General features: G+C 36.8%; 1 protein-coding gene across 1 annotated transcript; it reads left to right on the top strand.

The window, feature by feature from the left end:
• The first annotated feature begins 838 nt into the window (after nucleotides 1-838).
• gucy2g (guanylate cyclase 2g) lies at nucleotides 839-12612 on the top strand. Its single transcript, XM_058792788.1, has 21 exons — nucleotides 839-1201; nucleotides 2002-2350; nucleotides 2726-2850; nucleotides 3245-3421; nucleotides 3506-3650; nucleotides 3740-3875; nucleotides 3959-4062; nucleotides 4150-4316; nucleotides 4482-4604; nucleotides 4693-4776; nucleotides 4877-4981; nucleotides 6302-6373; nucleotides 6517-6841; nucleotides 6969-7146; nucleotides 7240-7380; nucleotides 8124-8316; nucleotides 8755-8929; nucleotides 11642-11740; nucleotides 11901-11992; nucleotides 12260-12361; nucleotides 12478-12612. The coding sequence occupies exons 1-21, from the start codon at nucleotides 839-841 to the stop codon at nucleotides 12610-12612; spliced, it is 3390 nt and encodes a 1129-aa protein (XP_058648771.1).
• Nucleotides 12613-12842: the final 230 nt, after the last annotated feature.

Here is a 12842-nt window from a genome sequence, read left to right as displayed (position 1 = left end):
GTCAGTGTGACATTGAATTGCATGCAGTGTAAAAGTTGGGTTGAAAGTTGCTCCCACTCAAATACTCAGGTTTTCATTATGATTAGCCTACTTATTGCTCTGATGGTTTGCACTAAGACTGTTTTCATTTACAGCTTTTCAGCTTAAAGTGACAATCAGGGAGGCCGCTGGGAGAACAGCCATGGCTAGTCATGTGACACCTCCTATTTGCAACCTCAGTTAAGCATAGCACAACATGATCTTACGAAGACACACTGTTTTCTAACCTCATTTGCTTCAGCATCATTATCACAGCAGTTTAGGAAGGACGTCTCAGCTGAACTTTGACGCTTGACTGTAATGACAGATAAGATGTGAGCACCTTTGGATTTTCTAATCTGTTCTGATAATAGACAATGAAATTAAATGAATGAAAGCCGTCAAGGCCTCTGTGGATTTGTCAGTCTTGTCAATTGAAGTCAGAGTTTATCAATTTAGGTCAAAGTTGAAGTGATACATACTCAAAAAGGAAAATATGCACATATACATACATTTTAGCAATTTTTATTACCAAAATTATTATTATTAGCAAAATTTGAGCTGGCATGAACTTCAGCAAGTTTGTTTAAAACCTATTGATCCATGCTATCCCAGAGTGATTTGTGAACCTGAATTTCACATGGTCATGGTAGTGAAAATTGACTGAGAATGTGCAAAATGTGCACTATAGGTGCTAAGTGCTCTTTCTCCAAAGAAAGCCCTTGATTAGAATTAATTTCCCCAGGGAAGGTAAGAGTCCGTTTAAATCCCCCTGCATGTCTGAAAGCCGATCAATGTGACTGAGTTTTATGCAGGTAGGATGTCAGGAGGATTTGATTTAGACATAAGTGGACCCACACGATGGTGGGTGCTGATTTTTGTTTCTTTATCAGCTCTTACAAACTCTGTTATTTGCAAGGCAGCCCAGTATAAGCTTACGGTTGGCCTCCAAGCTCCTCGGAACGTTTCCTACCCTTTCAGTTTGCTTAGGTTGGGGTCTGCAATGCAGATAGCCATAGACAAGATCAACGCAAATCCATCTCTGAGTGGAAATTTCACCTTTGACTTTGTATACATGGACACCGACTGTAACGCAAAACTTTCACTTCAGGGATTCATCGATCAAGTAATGAACCAAAATGTGTCAGCACTATTTGGTCCACCTTGTCCTGAGGAGGCTGAAGTAAGTGTCTTGTTTTGACATTTGATACAGGTAAATTATTGTTATTATAATTATTTTTATTGTTCTTGTTGTTGTGTTTTTAATCTGAGTAACAATTATGGGGTAGGATGGATAATTAAGACTTACATTATTGAGACCCACCACCCCACCAAGTACATTTTTTATAACAATGTTTCAACAGAGTTTTTTAAACATTAAGTGCTAAATGTTAACCAATATTAGTAAGAGTGTGTATTTTCACCTGTTGCCAAATATGCTCAAAAACAGAAGTAGCTTTCACCAGAGAAGGTAACCATAACAGATATTGCAGGCTTTCCATTGCAGTTAGTTTTTGGCACATATATATATATATATATATATATATATATATATATATATATATATATATGGGGGACTTGGGTGAACTATCCTTCATTATAGAGTTACATATCACAAAGCTATGTAGCCCAAGGGGACATTATGGGTAAAAAAAGTGAGATGACAGAATAAAAAATATAGCATATATTTCAGTGCTTTTACATTCCTTCACAAAAGTTTTGCATTTCTCAGAGAAACTTTGCATTCACTCGCAATAGTTTTGCTTTCTCGTTTTCATTATTTAAAAAATATGTTTTATAATAAAATTCTTTTTAAAAAAATAGTCCATCCCTTAAAATTAAATAAAATCTGCACACTGTTTTAATATGTAAACATATAAATAATTATATATATATATATATATATATATATATATATATATATATATATATATATACATTTTAATGTTTAAATATAAAGTTTTATGCACTTATGTACTTCAGGTCACTGGGCTCATAGCATCCACATGGAACATTCCCATGTTTGGCTTTGTTGGCCACACATCAAAAATGGATAACGTTCTGGTGTATGACACCTATATAAAAATTGTACCTCCACTTAAAAGGGTTGGAGAAATCCTGCTTAAAACACTGGAATTCTTTGGATGGAAGTATGTTGGTATGATTGGAGGAGGTGCAGATACAAACACATGGGACAGTGTTGATGCTCTATGGAAGTCTGTGGAACAGCAACTCAGGGCCAAAGTAACAGTGACAGCTGGCATCAGGTTTGATACCAGTGACCCAGAATTGACACAGAGAAATTTGCAGATCATCTCTAAAGTTGCAAGAGGTGAGCTAATAATAGTTCTTATCTTTCAGCTCTTACAATAACTGGGTGGAGTTTACACCTTAGTCAGTAAAACGTGTGTGATCACAAATGTATCTCGCCCTTATGTCCTCATGGCCTGTTCCTCTTGAAGCTGAATGTTGGCATAAAATGAGTGAACTTAAACTGCAGTTTAACTGTTATAATATCAAAGTCCCTGATTAATGTCAATTGTTCTTAAGCCCCATTCCATATAGTACAGGATGGGCATCTATTGCAATTTTATGTTCTGACAGCAGTTATGTTATTTCAATGTACAACTTCCACATATGCATAACATTGCTGCATTGCCTAAATAATATTTTCTATTAGGTTATAGTGTGATTCTGTTCATTCCAGTGGTGGTTGTGCTCGCTAATGCTGAAGACACCATGTCTCTGATGATAGAAGCTCAGAAACAGGGCCTGATGAATGGAGAGTATGTTTTCCTTCTGGTTCAACAGTTTGAGGTCAGTGGCAAAGTGGTGAGTAAATAGTATAAAGAAAATGCAGGTGAATCTTGTCATTTTTCACAGCATAATAATGCTTAAATCAATGCAAAAATATTTTTAAAGGTTTAAAAATGGAATGGTTATGTAACAGATTTATGAATTGAAATGTAAATATAATTTCAATGCATTATTGTTTTACTTTTCTTAAAGCTTGAGTATAAACAAAAGAAAAAAAATGCACAAAAAGTCAATAAACTGCATATTTATTTCTGGACAATAATGATAAAATGTTCATATCTAGGCTTTTTGTAGCCTAGATATGAGTCAATACAGAAATTTAATTTATCTTGAGAAATATTTACTTTAGTAAAACAAATATGTGATAATTATTATTTACCTAAATAGATCTCACTTTTTACCCCATTAGGACAACCTATGGAAGTCTGTGAGTGACAAAAATATATCGATGCTAAAGGCTTTTGAAACGGTGTTTGTAGTCGCTCAGAAGTCCTATGAAGGGTATGACTACTATGACTTCTTTGAGCAGGTTTATGAGAGATTGAAAGGGGCTCCTTTTTACAGCAACCTGTCCTCAGAAAAGGAGGTGAGAATATTTTATGAAAAAAATCTGTGACCATAATTCATCAGTTTTTAAATTCCATTTTATATTCTTCATTTGTTGTTTTAGGTAAGCTCATATGCTGCCAATTTACATGACGCTGTTCTACTGTATGCCATGGGCCTTAAAGAAGCCTTTAAAAATGGTAAAGACATCCGTCATGGACGGGAGATTCTCCAGATGCTCAAGGACAGGACCAATATTAGATTTTATGGTAATTTTGTCTTACATGCATGCTTGCATTTTTCCTATATTGATTGTATATAACCAAAAAAAAAAAAAAAAACTTTGTTTTTCCAACAGGGGCTTCAGGTCTGGTTCACTTTGATGAATATGGAGAGAGAAACCTTGACTATTCAGTATATGACCTACAACAAACAGAAACTGTGACAAAATTTGTCTCTGTTTTGGATTTTGACAGCCATACGAAAATGGTCAAGTACGACCAAAATATTACATATGTTAGCATTACTGATATTTAACACTGAAACTCTGACTAAATGAAAAATACCTGTTTTGCAGACCCACATCAAGGTTTTCTAACATTGTTTGGCAAAAGGGAAAACCTCCACTAGATAATCCAGACTGTGGTTTTGATAATGAGCTCTGCGAATGGTTAGACAATGGTAAATGCTAAATGCTAAATTTTGATATGCACATAGGTACAGTCTTCTTTTTATGTATCTGAAACATGTCTTGTCACTTGATTCCAGAGATATCTTTGCTGGTTCTGTTGGTGGCTTTGCCAGTGTTAGGAGTGGCAGCAATTGCTTTGATCACTTTTCTGACTCTACAGAAGACCCGTCTTCAATCTCGCCTGGATGAGTCCAACTGGTGGCTTATCAACAACAGCGACATAATTATCCTCAGAGAGCCCAAAGTAAGATGAACATTACTTTATTTATTTATAACAAGCTCAAAGCTAGTCTTTTTTAAAAATGCAGACATACTGTACTGTACATAAACTATGTGAAAGCCTTCGTTTTTTAATGACAGAACATTAACAATAAAAAAGAGTACTTAAAAAAGAGTGCGGGTTTTGCAGGGAACACAAACACTGTCTGTAAGCACAACACCAAGCAAATGTGGAAGTGGTGGCTCTCAGTCCATGCTCTCCTCCAACAGCTGTACTAAAGAAGCCATCTACACTACTGTTGGACTCTATCAGGTACAAATTCTGAGTCACATGTTAAAAAAAGAATGCCTTATATGTTAAACCCAAATATTTCAACACATTCTCTTTGCTCATGGTGCAGGGGAATGAGGTAGGCATAAAGTATTTGAAAAATCAAATCTTTACTGATATCAAGAAATCATCGATCATCGCAGAGTTCAGCATGGTAAAAATCCTGATATTTTCAGAGATTCAGTTTTACCTCAGTAAGTCACAGGCCAATACTAATGCTAATACTCTAATGCTTGTGTTTATCCCTGCTGTAGCTGAAAGAAATGAAACACGAGAACCTAGTACAGTTCTTCGGTGTGTGTATCGAGCCACCAAATGTCTGTATCGTCATGCAGTACTGCAAGAAAGGAAGCTTGAAGGTGAGTATACAGTACACTGTAGAAAATATTGTAAATAAAGTCGTAAATAAAAACAAAGATTATTGGAGTACTAAATTAAATGCTATTTAAGTTTTTCTACTTCTAAATTTTATGTTTAATTCAATATGTTGCTTTCTGTTTCTTTGTAATTGTGAAATTTACTAGCAATTTCTGAGTGAAAATTGTTTCTACATCCTTTTTTGTCAGTGTAGAATAAGGAAACATTCAATACAATTTTTTTTTTTTTTTTTTTAAACATTATAGGAACCGGTTTGGTTCTTGGACATTTATTTTTCTGCAGATGTGGATGATTTTCCTTGATTGCCCGGGAGATCTGATTGTTCATAACAACAGAACACTGTACTAAAATACTTTTTTAGTGAATCGAAAACATACTCCGATACCAGTTTATTCTGACTCCTGAATGAATGACTCTTATTATTTTGAATCAAAAATATAATGCACAAGCAGTGCATTTCAGTTGTCAAACAAAGGATTCTTATAAGCCGGTTCTTTTTAGTGAATCAAAAATGTACATCTCAACTGGTGTAATTAAATTCCTGAACAAATTACTGTAAAGAGATGGTACTTTTAAATAAACTAAGCAAATACAGCTCACAACTAACTGTGAGACTTAAATCGGCATTGGTATTTACTGTTTAAAGATGCACATTGGTACCACATTTTTTGTTTATTGATATTCAATATAAAGAAAAGGCCAATTATTGTATTGTATTTATGCTGCCTCTAAAAGACTGTGAAAAGCCATTTGAAAGTCTGTGTAAAGAAAAAGAATTGTTTTAAACTGAAATGATCTAATTTTTTGTTATAAGAAATTCAATTTCTTCTTTCATTCGATTCTTGACAATTCCCATTACTGGTTTACAGGACTAATTAGAATTATGTCTGAAACATATGACCCGGGACCACAAAACCAGTCACAAGGGTCAATTTTTTGAAATTGAGATTTATACATCATCTGAAAGCTGAATAAATAAGCTTTCCATTGATGTATGTTTGTTAGGATCGGACAATATTTGGCTGAGATACAACTATTTGAAAATCTGGAATCTGAGGGTGGAGAAAAAAAATCTAAATATTGAGAAAATCGCCTTTAAAGTGTTCCAAATGAAGTCCTTAGCAATGCATATTACTAATCAATCATCATATCTCCATGGAAATTTTGGCCCATACAATGTATTGTTGGCTATTGCTACAAATATACCTGTGCAACTTGCAACTGGTTTTGTGGTCCAGGGTCACATATGTCCACATCATCAGATTTTTAGTATACCTGTTATTCTGCTTTTAAAACATCAGGATGTTCTTGGGAACAGTGAAATTGAGCTGGACTGGATGTTCAAATTGTCCTTTGCCTATGACATTGTTAATGTGAGTATGTTGTTTCGATGTAGTATCCTTCATTGCATTATATTGTCTAGAATAGATTTCTAGTTTGCATATTCAGGAAATTCTTGATTTGGAACCAGACTGGTCCAAAAATGAGACTTTTTATTGTGGTGTGTTCTGTACAGGGCATGGAGTACATACATAAGAGTAGTCTGAAGTCTCATGGAAATCTGAGGCCCAGTACATGTCTGGTGGACAGCAGGCTGCAGATCAAACTCTCTGGCTTCGGCCTGTGGGAGTTCAAACACGGTACCAAATACAAAATGATCCAACTGGAGAATTCAAATTATGAAGAGATGTACTACACTGCTCCTGAGTTTTTGAGAGAGGTCTTCTATCCTTTCAATGGGACCCAGAAAGGAGACGTCTTTAGCTTTGCAATAATCATGCGAGAGCTGATATACAGTACAGAGATGGGCCCATATCACGATGTTCATCTAGAACCAAAAGGTAATGCCTGTGTTGTGTTTATTAACATATATCAGTCTTGTTACCACCATGGCACCCAATTTTCCATTGCTTACCCAACTTGATTAAGTTTGGCCATTCAGAGTGTGTTTTATATTTAATTCATTAGAGATTATCAAGCAGTTAAGGACTCCAATGAGCGACGAGCCCCTTAGACCAATCTTGTCTGCTGACATCTGTGATGAACGTCTCATCCCTTTGCTAAAAGCCTGCTGGAGTGAGAACCCAGACCACAGACCCCCATTCGCCAGTCTCAGGAGACAACTACGTCAGGCATGTCCTGAAAGGTCCGTGTTTTATGTAGCTGTCTGTCTAATGAGCCTGACACTGCTAAATATATTCAGTTTTATTTACTCTGGGCTGTTTTATCAATTTCCCAGCCATGCCAACATCCTGGACAACATGGTGAGCAAACTGGAGAAATATGCCAATCATCTGGAAGAAGTTGTGGAAGAGAGAACCAATCAACTCACAGCAGAAAAGACCAGAGCTGATAAGCTTCTATCTAGCATGCTGCCAAAGTAAACAAACCTTGATAGTATCAATGGGACAGTGACATTTTGTTAATGTGTTTTTCAGCTAGCAAAATAATTGACATAAAAGCAGAGTTACATACTAGATGGTTATATAGCTTATATGGGTAGTTGACATGAAATACTTTAGGGAATCTAAATGTATTTTATGTTTTAAAAACATTCTTAAATTTTGCTATTGTTACATGTATTTTTATGATTCATTATTAATAGGGAAACCCTTTCAGTTATTAATTCTTTTAAAAATGTATTTAGTACACCATAGAGCCATTTAAAATGTGAGGACAAAAGGTGCTTATGGGAGGAATATATATACATATATATATATATATTTGAATGCTTTTGCATTTTTTGCAAAACATTTGAGTTCCACAGGAGAAACTTTTGTGTTTGCTCGCAAAACATGCAAAAAGTATTAACCCCCACCCTCCAAAAAATTGCTATCCTCCAAGAAACTTTGTGTTTGTTTGCAAACTATTTGCGTTTTATCGCAAAACCTCTCAAGTACAATTATTTCTCTCACCTCATATCTTTTTCATTACAGAATTTTTCATGAGCAATGCAAAGTTTCTTGAGGGAACATAATATTTTTTTTCCCCTCTCATCTCATATTTTCATTCATCTCCACATCCCCTTAGGGACATATACTTTCATATACATTTTAACCTAAAATCTCAGTGTTGATAGAAACTCATGGTTATGGGTGAGCTGATGGCAGTGTGTTCTTACAGGTATATTGCTGATGAGTTAATGTCTGGGAAACCAGTGGAGCCCAAAAGTTACGAAATGGTGACCATTTTCTTCTCTGACATTGTGGGTTTTACCACCATGTGCTCTATTAGCTCAGCTCTGGAGGTGGTCACCCTCCTCAACGACCTCTACAGTCTTTTCGATGAGATCATTAAGCTATACGATGTCTACAAGGTAAATGAAACAGTACTCACTTTGATACACAGTAACTGTGCGTTCATGCTCTGAAGGTATGGTTGGCAAAATATTCACACTGAATGCAGAATTCTGAGTGAATATTTGCTCCACGTCATTTACGGTTGAACCGCTGATGTCCCATGGGCTATTTTGTCGATATTCGTGGTACCTTTCTGTGCCTTGAACGTGGTAGGACCCTTGCTGTCTATGGAGGGTCAGAAAGCTCTCAGATTTTATCAAAAATATTTAAATTTGTGTTCTAAAGAGGAACAAAGGTCTTATAGGTTTGGAACGACATGAGGATGAGTAATTAATGACATGATTGCTCTAGATGTTTTAATGTTAAATGTTTTAATGAGCATATATTTCTGTCAATTTTATTTTATTTCTATTTCATCTACATTGATTTATTTCTTAATGTTATTTCTCTGGTAGGTGGAGACTATAGGGGATGCATATATGGTGGCCAGTGGGCTGCCTATCAGTAACGGTACTCGTCATGCTGAGGAGATCTCAACTATGGCACTCCACTTCCTCGCTGCCATCAAAAGGTTCAAAATTAGGCATCTGCCAAATGAAAAATTGGCCTTACGGATTGGGATCAATTCTGGTATGCAAGTACATACTATAAGTGTATTGAGTGATGTGTGTGATATTTGTGCTCTGCATTTAACCCATCCAAGTGAGTAGTGAACACACACACACCGTGAACACACACCCAGAGCAGTGGGCAGACATTTTTACTGCGGGGTAGTTGGGTGTTCGGTGCCTTATTCAAGGGTCTCACCTCAGTCGTGGTATTCAGGGTGGAAAAGAGAGACTGCCACGACTGTCCCTATCAGAGATATATATATCAGAATCAGAATCAGAATACACATACAAGGAATTTGTTTTGGTGACAGAAGCTTCCACAGCACAAACAAAATGACAGTGACAGAGACAAGACACAGAAAATAAAAATAATAAAATGGGATAAGTAAATAGGAAATAACAATACACACAAAAATATTTAAAGAAAAAATACACAATATACTCAATAGACAATAGATGGTATTTGTGTGGGTTAAATAAATAAATGTATAAATGTGCAGTGTTGTGTATTATACGTGTATTACACTGTTCATGAGATGGATTGCCTGAGGGAAGAAACTATTCTTGTGCCTGGATGTTCTGATGCTCAGTGCTCTGTAGTGCCGACCAGACAGCAACAGTTCAAAGATGAAGTGGGCTGGGTGTGAGAATGATTTTGCCAGCCCTTTTGCTCACTCTTGATGATTACAGTTCTTGGAGAGTGGGGAGGGTTGTACCAGTGATTCGCTCAGCAGTCCGGTTCTGAGGTCAGTTTTGGTCGCTGAGCTGAAACAGGCAGTTATAGAAGTGCAGAGGACAGATTCAGTGACTGCAGAGTAGAACCGTATGAGCAGCTCTTGTGGCAGTTTGAACTTCCTCAGCTGGTGAAGGAAGTACAGCCTCTGCTGGGCCTTCTTGACAATGGAGTCAATGTGAATGTCCCACTTCAGGCCCCGAGAGCTGGTGGTGCCTAGGAATCTGAATGTCTCCACTGCAGCCACAGTGCTGTTCATGATGGTGAGTGGGGGGAGAGCAGGGGGGTTCTCCTGAAGTCCACTATCATCTCTACTGTTTTGAGTGTGTTTAGCTCCAGGTTGTTATAACTGCACCAGACAGACAGCTCTATAACCTCCTGTCTATTAGCAGACTCATCACCATCCTGGATGAGGGCGATAAGTGTGGTGTCATCTGTGAACTTCAGGAGCTTGACAGAGGGGTCTTTAGAGGTGCAGTCATAGTTGTATAGGGAGAAGAGTAGTGGGGAGAGAACACATCCCTGGGGGGGCACCAGCGCTGATCGTACGGATGCTGGATGAGAATTTTCCCAGCTTTACTGGCTGCTGCCTGTCTGTCAGGAAGCTGGTGTTCCACTGACAGATAGAAGTGGGCACAGAGAGCTGAGTTAATTTGGACAGGAAGAGGTTTGGGATAATAGTGTTGAAGGCTGAGCTGAAGTCCACAAACAGGATCCTCACATAAGTCCCTGGTTTGTCCAGATGTTGTAGGATATAATTCAGTCCTATGTTGACTGCATCATCCACAGACCTGTTTGCTCAGTAAGCAAACTGCAGGGGGTCCAGCAAGGGTCCAGTGATGTCCTTCAGGTGGGCCAGCACCAGTCTTTCAAATGACTTCATGACCACAGATGTTAAAGCCACAGGTCTGTAGTCATTTAGTCCTGTAATTTTGGGTTTAGGTTAATAGATCCATGGAGAGAAAGTCAGAATTGGCGGGGGGTGTGAGATAGGGTTTTTCAAACCTGCAATAAAACTCATTCAAATCGTCTGCCATAAAACTCATTCAAATCGTCTGCCATAAAACTCATTCAAATCGTCTGCCGACACAGTGCTGGGGGATGCTGTCTTGTAATTGGTGATGTCTTTGAGTCCTTTCCACACTGATGCAGGGTTATTGGCAGACAAATGGCTTCTCATATTTTTAGAGTAGTTTCTGTTATGTATATTAAGTCATGTCAAGTCACCATTATTTATATTGCGCTTTTAACAATGCAGATTGGGTCAAAGCAGCTTTACAGTATTAAACAGGAAAATAATGCGTCAAAATGCTAAATAGCACACCTAGGTTCATAAATGATGACGAAGAATTGACAGAGCAGCCATCAAGTATTAGACAGTGTGCAGAGGTTTTTGGTCCTATAATTAACACCTCTTTTTCAGATTTCAACAGTAAGAAATTACTAGTCATCCAGTTTTTTTATATCAACTATGCACTCCGTTAGTTTTGCAAATTGGTATGTTTCATCGGGCTGCAAAGAAATATAGAGCTGAGTATCATCAGCACAACAGTGAAAGCTAACTGCCATACTGTTGCTGACATCTGCATGGTTACAATTTTATCTCTAACAGTATCAATCTTGGAAGTAAAGTAGTTTGTAGAGAGCCCTAAAGCTGCCCGTGGGACAGAGTGATATGCATACTTTATTGTGGTGTAACAGTGGCCCATTATATTACAGTTTCTGGTAGAACATCTAACGCAGTTCACGGGAAAGATTTGCTTTATTAAAGTCACCAAGAATGATTATAAAAGAGTCTGGGTGTTTTTGCTCTGTGTCTGTGATTTGATCAGACAGTTGTTGTAGCGCCGCGCTCATGTGCGCTTACGGTGGAATGTAAACACATATGAGAATGAAAGAGAAAAACTCCCATGGCGAATAGAATGATATAAGAAAGATATATTAGAAATTATACAAAAAAAAACCTCAATCTCAGTTTTCTGTCCTTTGCATATACAGGCCCAGTGGTTGCTGGAGTTGTGGGTAGTACAATGCCCCGGTACTGTTTATTTGGCGATACAGTGAACACGGCTTCTAGGATGGAGAGCAACAGTCTTCGTAAGGACTTTTCTCATTTTTAGCAGCTATAAGTTAATTAACCTATATTTAATCAGTCAACATTTATAATTTAATATTTATAATATTTTATCATTTATAATATTTAATAAAATCTATCGAAATGCTTCAAATACTTTATTCTTGCTGATTTCCTTCTCAGCACTGAAAATCCATGTCTCCCAGAGCACTGCTGATATTCTCTTCAAGACAGGAAATTTTGAACTGGAGGAGAGGGGCGATATAGAAATAAAGGTATAATGTGAAATAATTATGAAATAATTTTATAATGCCACTCTTTATACAGTGGGCTCCAAAAGTCTAAGATCACACTAAGATCTATTTTTTTCCCATATAAACCTGGAAATAACCTGTATGTTTTAGGATTATGAACAAAATGTTATGAAGCAAATTATATTAATATAATTTTTTTTAATATTGAGGCCTCAAACTTGTATATAAACAGTGTCTACTGTCATGTCATGTCTGTGCATCTAATCATATCTATGTTGTATTTTCTAGGGAAAGGGAACACAGAAAACGTTCTGGTTGATAAGCAAATCTGGATTCAGTTTTCCACCCACTGGCCAGGACTGTGATGCAAGTCCTAAGTCAGGAACAGATGTAAGTATCAAGTCACTCATGGTTATTTTTATTTCATGATTGTAGCACAGTTTGAGGTGTTCATGGTAATTAAAAGGAAGTACTATATGAAGACCTGACACACTGTATATGGACAGTCTCGCCCTGTCACATCTAAACAGGAGAAAAGCAAAGCAACCCCAACAAATGATGGAGACAGAAGAGCAATCCAGCGGACACTAGCCATGGCTAAAATCACAGACATGCACATGCTTACAGTACCAGATATCTAGTTTGACCGTGATTTTATATATAGTCTTGGATAATAGGACATTATCACAAAAAAAATAAAAATAAAATTAAATGTATTTTTTACAAATACAAAGGAAGAAAACATCAAGACAAAATCTTTTAAAAGAATTTAATTACTAAAAATATTTCAAAATATTTTTACACATATAATGCAAGATAAAACTGTTAAACTAAAGATTAACAATTGATAATACCTGCTTCAGATATTATT

The sequence above is a fragment of the Onychostoma macrolepis genome, chromosome 12 (genome assembly GCF_012432095.1).
Source record: "Onychostoma macrolepis isolate SWU-2019 chromosome 12, ASM1243209v1, whole genome shotgun sequence".
Classification (NCBI taxonomy): domain Eukaryota; kingdom Metazoa; phylum Chordata; class Actinopteri; order Cypriniformes; family Cyprinidae; genus Onychostoma; species Onychostoma macrolepis.
The sequence above is the reverse complement of the archived record's forward strand: the minus strand, read 5'-3'. Positions and strand labels throughout refer to the sequence as shown.

Excerpts from the sequence above, each read along its gene's own strand:
- gucy2g (XM_058792788.1), top strand. The coding sequence starts at position 839 with ATGTCAGGAGGATTTGATTTAGACATAAGTGGACCCACACGATGGTGG. Across the intron at positions 2,351-2,725 it reads CATCTCTAAAGTTGCAAGAG|TGGTGGTTGTGCTCGCTAAT; the intron begins GTGAGCTAATAA and ends TGTTCATTCCAG. Across the intron at positions 11,741-11,900 it reads GATGGAGAGCAACAGTCTTC|CACTGAAAATCCATGTCTCC; the intron begins GTAAGGACTTTT and ends TTTCCTTCTCAG.